At 43.0% G+C, this 13,386-nt stretch overlaps 1 protein-coding gene across 1 annotated transcript in view; it reads left to right on the top strand.

The window, feature by feature from the left end:
• Positions 1-1,865: 1,865 nt before the first annotated feature.
• The window catches only part of LOC119391823 (uncharacterized protein C05D11.1), a gene marked incomplete at its 3' end in the record, with an annotated part of 62,339 nt that continues 50,818 nt past the window's right edge, over positions 1,866-13,386 (top strand). Inside the window, 3 exon segments of the mRNA XM_037659475.2 lie at positions 1,866-2,162; positions 8,785-8,867; positions 11,453-11,611. Coding sequence (XP_037515403.1) covers positions 2,024-2,162; positions 8,785-8,867; positions 11,453-11,611 — 381 coding nt within the window.

The raw sequence follows: 13,386 nt of genomic DNA, 5'->3' as shown, positions 1-13,386 counted from the left end.
GCAAGTTGGCAACGCACGTATATAAATTAAATCAATTAAATGACTAGTCTCATCGATAACCTAGCTCGATAAAAGATTGACGTATCAGAAAATGGCTGGTCGTCGACTAGCTATCCCACGATCGAGAGAGCGCGCCTTCGAGGGCCTTCTGTACCTGCATTTCCGTACACTCGGGGGGTTCAACCCCCCCCCTCGAAACTTTTCAGTTTTGCTTGCGTATATATACACGCGCACATACAAACGCACGCACGAACATACATTATAAAGTATGGTTCAACCCCCCCCCCCCCGAAAAAAATTTCTGGCTACGTACGCCCCTGCTGCTGGCGGGCGCCGGGTATTTTTGCAGTCACACCTACCGCCTGGCCAATTTGTGAGGCATAGAAGCTATAGTGTCGTACTGTCTACCAGATGTATCGTTCTGCCAACGTCTGCCGCTGCGCGGACATATATGCAGTTTTAGAATAGCGTATACGCGCAAAACTTTGCGTTAGCTTTTCGCGCAAGCATGCGTCGAACGCTAACCGCAATTGCGGGCTCTAACGCTAACTTAGCGTACGCTATTCTAATCATTCCACGCGATCAGTGCAACGCAAACAGGACAGCGGCAGCCGATTGTTTTCGCTGCAAGCAAATTAGCATGGAAATTTAATTAGGCGTAGTCCCTGCTCGACACACACTGAGAACAAAAGATGCATCCCACGGAAGTATAGTGCGCATGCAGCGTACTAGCTGTAATATTAATTCTGTCACCAGGGGCGTAGCCAGAAATTTTTTTCGGGGGGGGGTTCAACCATACTTTATGTATGTTCGTGCGTGCGTTTGTATGTGTGCGTGTATATATACGCAAGCAAAATTGAAAAATTTCGGGGGGGGGGGTTTGAACCCCCCAACCCCCCCCCTTGGCTACGCCCTTGTCTGTCACCAAAGCACATATATATGTACAGTACGCATATGAGAAGAACTGAGACGTCTAACGTCCCACTGAAGTGCACGCGTACGCGTACAGTGATTCTGGAACGGCATCTTTTCTCACTCGGAAGGTTTGCGGCAATCCTGAGTCTCGGACATCCATAGGACGTACGTGCGTATATGAAATTTCATATGGAGCCTGTGTGTAATTATTGTGGGTATAAGTTTCCTTTGAGACACTAGCTGACGTAGCCAGAGGGGGAGGTGGGGAGGGCTTCAACGCCCCTTCCACGAAAATTTTCGTTTGTATGTACGCGTGTTATATATATATATATATATATATATATATATATATATATATATATATATATATATATATATATATATATATATATATATATAAAGCATTATGGCTGCTAAGGTATACTGCCCAGAGAGTTGGGGGAGGGAGTCCTTCACCCCTATTCTCTGCAACTGACGGCTCTGACTTTGTTTATGAGCTGTTTTCTGTAATAAAACTTAAACTTATCACCCACCACGGCACCGATCACTTTTCTCTCAATTCTATGCATGTTGCCGTCCAAATTAACTATGAGGCTCCAGATATTTCAAGCAGGGGTTAAAACTCACTGTAGAGGTAGCAACATATCAAAAATATGTTGTTAGAATAATACGCTCCGAAATTTCCTTCTAATCTGACATGCATAACTTCCAAGTCGGACAGGGGTCCGTGCCTGCTTTTGAATTAACCGCCGTAGGCACGTAAGCTTGGTGGTTGCATAGGTTCTTTTCCCGAGTGTATCATCTTACGCATATCATTATCTTTCATCTACGTAATGTGGGAGCATGTCGTAGTGTATTTTTCTTGGCTTCAGTTTTTTGGGGGCTTGCTCTGCTTTCTTCCGACGCGCGTTGTCATCCCCTTCTCGCTTCATTGGCTTCATCTTTGAGCAGTGCCGCCAGTGCCGCCACGGTCTTTTCATTCTCGTAAAATCCACGCACGTGTCGGTCGCAAGCGCGGCCGTTCTCTCCAGCCACGGCGGCTACAAAATCGAACACCGCGGTCCCACCTTTAACAAGCTGGGCCGCGCGATCGTCTCAAAAAGACGTTATGAGCAATTTTCAGGAAATATGTGTCGTCCGCACCGACGGTGACCTGCCGCTGGCGAAGTACAAGTCGACAAAAACTGGCATGACTGTGTGTGTGTCCGAATTCGATGGGCCGCTCATTAGCGGCTACCTTTGCATCGGTAAGTGCGGTGTCACTCCAGTCCGTTGCCTCCCGACTGTGTATTCATCCAGCGTCTACGACAGTTGTGCTGACTACGCGCATGTGGCGGTTGACCACCGCCCACCACACAGCTGTGCGCGGTGGTCTGATGTTTACAAGTAGTTCCATTCGTGTAATTTTATTTTGCCTGCAGTGTGAGCATAATTACTAACATGAACGCAAAGTTCGAACCCTGAACATCTAAGCGACCGCAGTCGTGTGAACAGTCGAAAGTATTTAAAAATATCTTCAGCTATTTTGTGAATGCGTTTTATTAGCAGTCCAACTGCAAGCCACTGAAATACCGACTAGGTTGGGTTAACTTTAAGTCAATATCAAGCGTTGCACGCCGAAGCGTTGTATAAAACAAAAAAAAAAAAGAGAGAGAGAGAGAGAGGTGTGGGAATAACAGTTCAGCATATGCTGTAAATAATGAAATGAACTTATACATAATTGCAGCGCATACTCTGGCGTGGTTTGGGCATATAATATATTGATAACACACATTCTAGTGCAGTACTCAAGGCACTAAAGTTTAGTTTCTGCAGTGATATCGATAATCAGCAACAAACAGCGTTTAATGAAGTTGCATAATTTACTCTTGGGTATATGACGAATGGCAGTAAACAGAAATTACATGCTGTGAAGGGCACAGAAATAAGTGGATGAGCAGGAAGACACAAGCACTGCATTTTTTGCCATTTCACTTGCAACTGCTGCGCTGTGCCTAGTGAGGGGCATCGCTAACTAGCTTGAAGTTGACTCCATACTGAGTCAACTCTGAACAGGAGACAACAGAATGAGTCGTGCCCATCTTAGCATGCAAGCGCACCAGTCTCTGCCAAGCACGTACTCACCAAATCTTTCGACACATGGAGCTCAGGAATAATTAATTGCCATCACAACCATGCACCCAAGTAATGCAGTTATGTATCCAGTTTACCTGACGATTTCAGGCTGCAGGATAATCTTTTGTGTTTTCCTTAATACAAGAAAGGGGAGAGGAGGGCTGCAAATTGTAAATATTGAAACTAAATCAAATGCAAATCACATAAGAATCATATAGTATTGGTTGTATAGTGAATCAGACATTCATATTAGTAGTAGTTTCAGAAAAATCCCAAGATGTGAAAATTGTTTTACATTACTGGTGAGAAGGCCACCAGTAATGTCAAACAATATTCACATCTTGGGATTCCCAACATTTTAATTAGATTTGGTAATTTCAGTGCTCATTAAAGCATGCTAATTGGCCAGTTGATATGTGTGACCTTCGCGACCAAATTAGATGTGCATGTCCTCCCTAACAAACAAGGCATTCAGGGGATGTACTAAGGATGTCCCATATGGGATTTCTTGGGCATCCTTTGGATGGGGGGGGGGGGGGGGTTGCGGCTAACCCGGGAAACTTTCCAAGTAACACAAAAGACGTCATCCATAGGACGTCTCAGAATCATATGCATGCAGGATCTGAGTGGGACATTAGACGTTTCAATTCTACTCGTATACTTTCATGTACAGAGCATTCCATAATGAGAATGAGGAACAAGAGTCTATACAGAGAAAGCACTCTGCATCAAGATATTCACTGGGATGTCGTATCTTGTTCTAGCTGGGATGTCTTGTCTTGTTCTAGAGCAAAATTAAGTTTCTGTTGGGTCAGACTGGATCCCTGTGTATATTCGAGTCATTTTATTTTAATTTTACAGGAAAACAAATGCATGATGTCAATAATCGCAGCAAGACAAATAAAACAAGTAAATCTAGGTGCTGATGCTTGTGTTGCAGGGAGTAGAAACTACTGCAAAAAGCCTACCCTTGTCAGGTGTAGTGGACGTGAGCAGTGCACGGTGAACACACGACTGCACATGATGAACATGTAACACATCACATCAATATCACTTGTAATGCACAGCATGCATGCAGAAGAACAGATGAAATGCAAGCACACATACCTGCGTGAGTGCCCATTAGGCAGTGCAATGCGCAAGTTGCCTTCCTCATGACCTTCCATTGGTACAGGTGGGATACATTCAATGAGTAAAAGTTTCAGTGTAAATGCTGCAGCAAAATGCACAAACTGTGATGTGTGCACATGCTTGAGAAGCTTAGATTTGATTTATAATGGGAACGAAATGAAAACTAGTTTCTATTTCCATAAAATTGAAAGATCACGCTTTTCGCTGGAAGGCTGGCTATGATGTGTGTGCCGAGAAAAGTCCTGAATGTCGTTCGTCTCCTTGGCACTGTCTTCAACTAAACTTGAAGGAATTTCCAAGGAGATGAAACAGTGCCTTCAAAAATGAAATGGAAGCATACATGGATGTTATCACGTGTGTACTTTTATTTCATTTTTGATCGTGTACAATCAACTGTGTAAGATATTAAAAAAGTGTTGAAAGATAATTAGATTTTTAATAGTGACTACTTGATTTGAGGACCAAAGTTTTGTATATTCAATTCAAGGATTGGCTCCAATACTAGAAAATTCTATTCTTTATTCAAAATTTTTTGTTATTCGCACACCTTCCAAAAAATCTTGTCAAGTGTTGCTCCTAGTATTTCTGTAGCCATTTTACCATTTTTATTACGCATTTTTGTAATGTACACATAATAAGAAAAATGTGAGAGCTATACAAAACGAAGGCCTGTTTCATTCAGCGAGTGAAAACATGTATAAAAGAGAAGAAACAACACTTAGCGGTAATCTTTACCAAATCAAGTTTATTCACCTTTCGAAAAAAGGAAAGATAGGAGCTGTCACAAAAAGCTACTACAGTGAGTAGCTTGATGAGGTGACAGCCCCTCCTTGATAGGACAACAGCAGGCAGTGAACAGGACAAATAATAATAACATCAAACAGATTGCAAAGGTACACAAGAGTTATTGATACATGTTAGTGGAAACTGTAGAACATTGGTATAACAGGATATAACGAAGAAAAAAAAAACCAAGTGTGAAATAGTGTTGGTTCTAGGTGAAAAAAACAGCATTCAAAAAGAAAAAAAGAAAAAAAAACCCACGAAATAAGGTAACACATATACCCATCGCGAACCTTGAAAGGATGTATACAAATAAGGTGTCTAATAATATGAACAATATTTTGGCTTATTTATATACATATATCGCGGAGCTCTTTCATTGTTAACTTTTCAATATCGACGCCATTTGTTTTCTGCAACTGGTTTAACAGTGATGGTAGCTGGTAACGGATCATTTGCTTCTCATAGTTTGTGCGACATTGTGCCACTTCCCACTGCTCTGGGTTACGGGTGTTGTATGCTACTGCATTTGTTTTAAGGTTGGCTAAGTTTTGCAAGGCATTGTCTTGGTTTTTTGTGCATAGTTTGTAATAACGATAAGTCCTATATTCGTGTAGTGATGGAACTCTAACCATACACAATTTGGCAAACAATTCAGCTGTATGTGACAAATAGGGCACCTTACAAGTTAGTCTAATAATTCGCTTTTGTAATAGTTTCGACCAACAGTTTCGACTGGTAGTCCTGGCTTCATCGGGGTCTCTTGTAAATGCTGATAAAGGCTGGACCACCAGTCGAGACTGCTGGTAAATAAAGATAACTGCTAAGTTCTGTTTCTTCTCCATTTAAGTACGTCAGGCCCAGGCGTAGGTCGGCAAACTCACTCATGAGTCGACTCACTCAGACTTATTCAGACTCAGATCGAGCCGTGAGTGTGAGTCTGAGTGAGTAATGTTTTGGTGATTTTGAGTCCAAGCGAGTCCGGTTGAGAAAAATTTCAGGAGTCTTAGTCCGAGTGAGTCCGGTAGAGGGAAATTTTGATGAGTCTGAGTTCGAATGAGCCCTAAGCACAAAATATATTGAGCAAGTCTGAGTGAGCTCCACATTTCTTCGCCGACCTGTGGTTCTATCTACACAACTTCAGCATTACTATCAGCCTTGAGTCGGCTCACGTTTATACTCCCGCCGACTCACACATACTTCAAAGCACTAGCGTTCATACGCCAGCTCAATATTTAATAATCAGAGGCGTGAGTTACGTAAAAGGGGGGGGCAGGTTGACCTCGCCTCTGAAAATTCTTTCACAGGAAGTTCTTAAAAAAATTTGCAGTGGCTTAGCTCGGCTATGCCAAGATATACGTAGCGTTAGCAAAGGTTCAGCTGAATATTCTTAGCTTTCCAGATTGTCTAGGATTATAAGCCTTCTTCTGTTCATTCTTCGTACGCTGAACCGCTAATTGCCAGGCAACTACTTCGGGATTCGATGAGATAAGCTTCTCGGCTCTTCTGCGCCGTTGAGCAGCATTTGCACTCTCCTTCTCCATGGCGTTACCCACCTGCAAACGCCAGTCAGAGGCGCTCTCAAGCGGCCCCAGCGCAGTATCGGACGGCAACTGCATGGCGAAGGCGAATAGGTGCGCGCGCGCCGCCGCCACTGTGTTGATGGCTACGACGTCACTCTTCTCGAATGCGGCGCAGACCAGCAGCGGCGAGCCGCGCATGGCTGTGGCGGAGTCTGCGCGCACGCCGGTGCCAGCGTGTCTGTTGCGCCTACGACGCCACTCCTCCTGAACGCGCAGACCAGCAGCGGCAAGCTGCGCATGGCGGTGTCTGAGAGCGCGTGAGATACCAGCTCCGGTGACCCAGCTGTGTAACATCTCTGATCATCGCGCATGCGCAGCACGGCTCATGACCATCCATGCGAAATCGGCTCCGGCTAGGCAAGTGTAGCTAACGCTACAAAATATGTTGTGTGACTCACCACTTTCAATAAAAATGTCCTTACTGGATTGCAACCACTGTTAACTCATATTTGAAGGCTTGAGATCAAAAGGCGCCAAGAAGAGCACCAAATATGCGAGATCTTGGTGTTAAAGAACATTGACACCATGGTCAAAAAAGCCAATTATACGCAATGGACTCATGAGTTGGCTCACTCAGACTTAGAGAGAGCCGCAAGTCTGAGTCTGGGTGAGTCCGAGTGAGCAATATTTTGGTGAGTTTGAGTCCAAGTGAGTCCGACTGAGAAAAATTTCAGTGAGGGTGAGTCCGAGTGAGTCCAGTTCAGAAAAATTTTGGTGAGTCTGAGTCCGAGTGAGTTCCAAGGGCAAAATATACTTCATGAGTGAGTCTGAGTGAGCTCCACATTTTTTGCCGACTTATGGGCCCAGGTGCACATATTCTTGTTGTCTCCTAATGTTCTCTAAGCTGGCCACCTATTTATATTTAGCCTTGACAGGGGCTGCGCCAAGTTAGTTCAGCCAACACTTGTGCTTAAGGTAAATTTGTGCTCATCTATTTGTTTACACTGATTTCATTGCTCCATAACACGGGATAAGCCCTTTTCTCCTCTATTGTTTGGGTTGGAGGAGACGGTATGAAACATGCACATGCATGTGCTAAGGTAGGCAGTTGCAGCCTTGAGGAAGATGAAGTCCACATGTCGAAACGTTGGCTCCAGCGACACCTCGTGTTCACAAATTTTTCATGATAAGCCACAGACATGTTGGCTTGTTTTCAGTATCAGGGTACTGTTAAAGAACTGCAAGGCCATGTCTGCACTCAGCAGTGTAAATTATGTTTGACAGCAAGACTGCAGTGACATCGCTGGTGCACTTATGCATGAGCTAAAAAGGGCAGAGCCTCTTGGTTGACATTGTGCCTGCCTATCTTTCTGCTGATAAGGTTGCTTCATTTGCTGGCTGCAGTTATCCACTGCTTACAGAGCATATTTTACTGCAGTGTGTGACCTGTCCTATGACTGGAACTGCATTTCAGCAAGTGTCTCTCTATGTCATATCTTTGTGACATTGCAGTTTGGAGGAGATTAAGAAATTGGTAACCTTCTGATTCACGTTAAGTGGCACTTTTAAGTTTTTTACCAAACAAAATTGTTGTCAGCCCTTCCCTCCACAAACTTCCTTTTACCTACGAAGCACATGTTTAATTGTTATTCTAGAAGCTGAAATGGCTCAAGGCAAAACTTTTGAAATAAACCTGATCTTTCGAGGCCTGTTCGGTCCATTCGTCGGGGTTGACTGTACTGGTTGTGGGCACGGTTTCGCTTCTATCTTCTCATCTTGAATAAGAAGCGACGCTGTGCCCACATCCAATACAGTCACACCCTGAGAAAGGGGCTGAACAGGCCTCGAAATGTCGGGTTTATTTCAAAAGCTTTGGCTTGAGTCATTTGAGCTATTAGAATTATTTAGCCCAGCCAGACAGATCTCTGTATAAATGTTTACATTTAGTTCCGATTGCATGCATGGCTTTGAATAAAGAATAGTGGCTTTTTTCATGGTCATTGAGAGTGAGTGGCACTATAAGGCTTGGCAAATTTTCACCTCAAATGGGCTACCCAATATACCTCATCAATAAAGTGCCTGAATTAAAACTACAAAGTCAGGCTGTGGTTGAACTTTCACTTGGATATGCCCACATGCAGCTAGCCTCCGGTGTTTGTTTTTCTTGCTGTTACCATACCATGCGAAATTAAAAAAAAAATTGGGTGGCTTGTAACCAGACTGCTTGTGATGTGGACTGTTAGAAAATTTGATGAGGCTAGTGTATTTTACATGTTGCAAATATACCATGACGTCTCTTTTTCTTTTTCTAATCCAGCAACCGAAGCTCAAGATGATGATGGCCTTCCGCATACGTTAGAACATCTTATTTTCATGGGTAGCGAGGACTACCCTTACAAGGTATTGGTGCTGGTGTTGCATTGAAATATACCTGAATGTATTGTTTGCTACAGTGGCTGGGAGGGCTGTTTCTAAACAAAATGAGTGTACAGAGCATGACATGCTCTGTGTGTTAAGATAAGCTGGTATAGCTTTCCACATGTGCACATATTGTTGCCTTCTGCATGCATACTTCACCAAGCTTGTTGCCCTGTTTTGTTAACACTTTGTCAATCACTGCAGCATTATCTGCAGAATTGTTTATCTCACAGCCACAAGTACAGTTTGCAGTTTCTCCTTTCTTGTGGGAAGGGCATAAAACCCATAACATTGGTACACAACAGCCAGAAAAGTATTTTGTACTCGCAAAATGTGGAAATAGTTTCACCTCTAGAGTTGCTTTATATTTGAAGTGCTATTATTGAGGTATTTCTGTGCAAAAATGCAAGTTAATTTTTTGTACAATAGAAATAGTAGACATAATTAGCTTACAGAGTTTTGCACAGTATTGAGGTTTTGTCTGCTCGAAATTTCGTGATTGTCAGGGTCGTGGTGTCATTTTGACGCCACCCACCATTGTCATGCCACGAAGTGTGTGCAGCCTTGACTGTACAATGTCGGCAGCTTAGGTTGTGTTGCATAAATTCAGCTGTGTGCTTTCTGCCTACATATGAACTCAGCTGGTCACTGGCATGCTTGCGGACCTGCAACTTCTACAGTCAACCTCTAGGCTGCTTGCGATACCGGGCCAGACATATTAGGTTTTTGGCAAACTTCTGCAACTGTTCATCGACTGTTTTCATACTAGCAAGCAGCGAACTTTTGCCACAGCCACAATGTCATGACTGCCGAGTCTAACAATCGCTGCTTTGTCAGGCGTCAATGACTAAAGTTATGACTTATTGAGTTGACGCACATTTATTTGCAGCAGCTTTATGGCTTTTCTTACCGGTTTTCTTAACGTTGCCAGAAGTTGTGGTTTTTTAAATTCTAATTTAGAAAAAAGTGGAAATTTTTCAGACGTGCCATCTAATGTTTCTCGTAGTGAAAAGTCTCAGTTCCCTAAAAAAATTTTCAGGTAACATGTAAAACAGAGGAGCCCTGCGGAAATTTCAGCAGCGTAGTAGACAGTGAAAGCAACTGTTATGCCCCAGGTTCCATGTAAGGCTCGCTCATGATTACACTGGCATCCGACTATTCTGTGCCAACAAAATTGCAATTATTGTGAGGTGCTTCAAGCGGGTTTCTCAGACCGGAGCACCAATGCATTATTAATAAATGCTGTGGATCTAGTTGGTTCAGAATTCAAGATTAAGAATAACACAAGAGAAGGCATATACGAGGACAGGATAACTGACATGGGCCTGAGGTATCGTTTTCGTCCATAGTTTATGTAGTGTAATTCCTAATTTTGTCAATCTTGTAATGGTGCTGTTGACTGAAGCATCAGGTTTTCAGAGAAGGTGCCATGTTTCATACCTATTGCAGGGCTACCTTTTCTCCAAACTTATTGTCTTGATGACCACATGATGGCACCTTTTTACAGGAAATTATTGTTACTTGTTGTGGACACTTGTAGATGGAGCATAGTGGGAAAGCTTTGGATTGGCTGTGGCAATAACTCTTGACTCAAACTCTGTCTTGAAAAACTGCATGAAATTTCCTTTCTTTTCCACTTTTTTGCTGTTTTTATGCTGCATTCTCATTGCAACAATAGTAAATGTTGCATGTTTTATTCCTCCAACTCAATGAAAATACCAAGGTACAAAGTCTCTTGAGAAAATCCCAGAGGTTGACCTCTTCAGTCAACCATTTAGTCACCACTTAGTGGATGAGCAAGATCCAGTATTGGTGATGTTGGCGGAAATTGGTTGGACAAGTTTGCTTACTAAGTTCCGAGGTTATAGGTTCAACAGCTGATTGCTGTGAAACTTGCAATACATTTGACACTTGGGCAAGTTAGTGGCAATTTACAGTACTAGTAGAAAACTTTATTGTCGATTAATACTAAAAGCACTGTAAAATACTGTGTGAGAGAGGCGTATCTTTTTGATTTTCCCAGGAGTCGGGGGTTGAAGGGCGAAGTAGCTGTTCATTGGCAGTGGCACACACACTTAATTATTATTGTGATCAAAACATGAAGTTTATTTATCCAAGGTTCATTCCAGCAACGTACATGTCTAGAATAAATTCAACCGGTAATTGGAGTTGTTGAGACAGAGAGGGGGCGCAACACAAGGGAAACCCCTCCCCCTCCCTTCCATAACTGTCAGCTCTGTGGAATGCAAGGTTATCTTCAAATAATTCGATTTTCCATTGTATTTTAAATTATTTTCTTAGTGGAAAATGTGGCGAGTAAAATAAACAGCACAACAATCCTGCATTACAATTGACAAGTTAGTAAATTACCTTTTCATATAAAGCCAAAGCCTGGTAATTCTTTAGCCAAATATAGTATGATTGCACATAGAAGAAATTGCATAGAGTCAACAGTAACTCCAAAAAAATGCAGACTTTTAAGAAGGCTCGTTTAAATGTGCTGTGCATGCAGTATTCCGTCATGGAGCAGAAAAAAAACTGTGGCTGTAATTCATGCGTGGGTGCAGGGAATCTTGGACCAGCTGGCGAACCGGTGCCTGGCGTCTGGCACCAATGCCTGGACAGATACAGATCACACATGTTACACCATGACAACTGCTGGTTCCAGGGGGTTCCTCAACCTGTTGCCAATCTACCTGGACCACATTCTCTACCCATTGCTCACGGTGGGTGTGTTTAACTCTGCTGCACTGGTTTGTCTGTTAGTAGAAGAGGGCCACTGTACCTCTGACCAGGTACTTCTGCAGGTACTTCTGCATTTTGTAAGGTGGTTTAATAGGCCTAACTGTCGCAGCAGTCTTGGTCAGGACATTTATTGAAGCAACGCCGGCCCTGCTGGCTGGTGCGCCACATTTGTCGGCCTTACAGCTACAGTTGTGTGTATGTGTGTTCTGGTGGCTTGTTTTTCTTTTCTCTGGGCCATTCTTCCTGATCATGTCGCATGTCTTCAGAAGAAGAAAAACTGCTTTGCGGGTTATCTGATTGCCTGCTTTGAGTAGTTGTGCATGCACTTTATGCTCATTTTCTTCCTTGTACAGCAGTCCTCTTGTGTGCAACACCGCTGCCCATAGGTCGGCAAAAAATGTAGAACTCACTCAGGCTCACTCATGAAGTATATTTTGCCCTTGGAGCTCACTCGGACTCAGACTCACCAAAATTTTCCTGAACTGGACTCACTTGGACTCACCCTCACTGAAATTTTTCTCAGTCGGACTCACTCGGACTCAAACTCACCAAAATATTGCTCACTCGGACTCACCCAGACTCACACTCACGGCTCGATCTGAGTCTGAGTCTGAGTGAGTCGACTCATGAGTGAGTTTGCCGACCTATGCCAGCGTTGCCGCCACTTGTGAAAACACTATCCGGTAAGCAATGCTGACTGCCAAGTGGATTCTGTTGAATATGCATATTACAGGTAATGAGGGTTGAAACTGGTTTCACTGGCTCCTCAAGGCATCAATCACATTAAACATTTGTTCTCCCCTTTATGGACATCTAGTTCCAAGTCCCGCCTTTTCTCAACGACTGCCTTGTCCTTTGCTCCACCATGCTTGCTCTCAAACCTTTCATGGGCACAGCTTGTGATGCTGTTGAATGCTAAATTTGAGAATTTTCCAAGAGGAAGCTTACGACCCAACTTAAGTTTCTCTATTTAAGTATACATGTAAAGGCAGGAATGTGTTTCAGACAACCACTGGACCGATCTTAATTAAATTTATAGCATTTTCTAGAGAAGATGAAGTTTCATTGGCTGTAGGAAATTAAGTTTCAATTTAGGATCATGAATTTCTGCGGAAAATTGTCCGAAGTATCTAGGTCGAGAAAATAGAAAATGAAGCCTACAAATCTGCACCTCTGCACCAACAAAAACTTGGAGGATGCTTCAGCTTTGCCTTCAAGAGTAGAATGCCATAGCATAATTGGTCCTCGTTTGCATCACCTTCTCAGTCGCTAGCCTAGCTTCGCTTTTTAGTGGACATTGTGCCGCTAGGAAAGGATCGTCTGTGCACGTAACATTGGCCGTTTCAGACTATCCTAGAATGCCTACTGCGAGTATAGTTGCTAATGGCCCACTTCACCATAATTCTTCCTTTTAAATATACATGTAAAGGCAGGAATGTGTTTATAAGACAACCACTGGACCGATTTTAATTAAAATTCTAGCATTTACTAGAGAAAATGAAGCTTCATTGACTGTTGGAAATTAAATTTCAATTTAGAATCGTTACTGCAGATCAGTGCCTAGTATACTGCAGATCATTGTATAACATAGAAGGCTTCTCCTTACGGCTGTCAAACTGAGATGCAGTTAAGATTTTCAATTGACAATGGTGGAATCAGTGTGAACATGGAAATATATAGCACCTATTTCGACAGCTATGAACTCGCAAGAAGCAAACAACGCTCCCATAGAGAGGGCAATGGACCGATGGGGAGG

This window comes from Rhipicephalus sanguineus, chromosome 1, assembly GCF_013339695.2.
Source record: "Rhipicephalus sanguineus isolate Rsan-2018 chromosome 1, BIME_Rsan_1.4, whole genome shotgun sequence".
Lineage (NCBI taxonomy): Eukaryota > Metazoa > Arthropoda > Arachnida > Ixodida > Ixodidae > Rhipicephalus > Rhipicephalus sanguineus.
The sequence above is the reverse complement of the archived record's forward strand: the minus strand, read 5'-3'. Positions and strand labels throughout refer to the sequence as shown.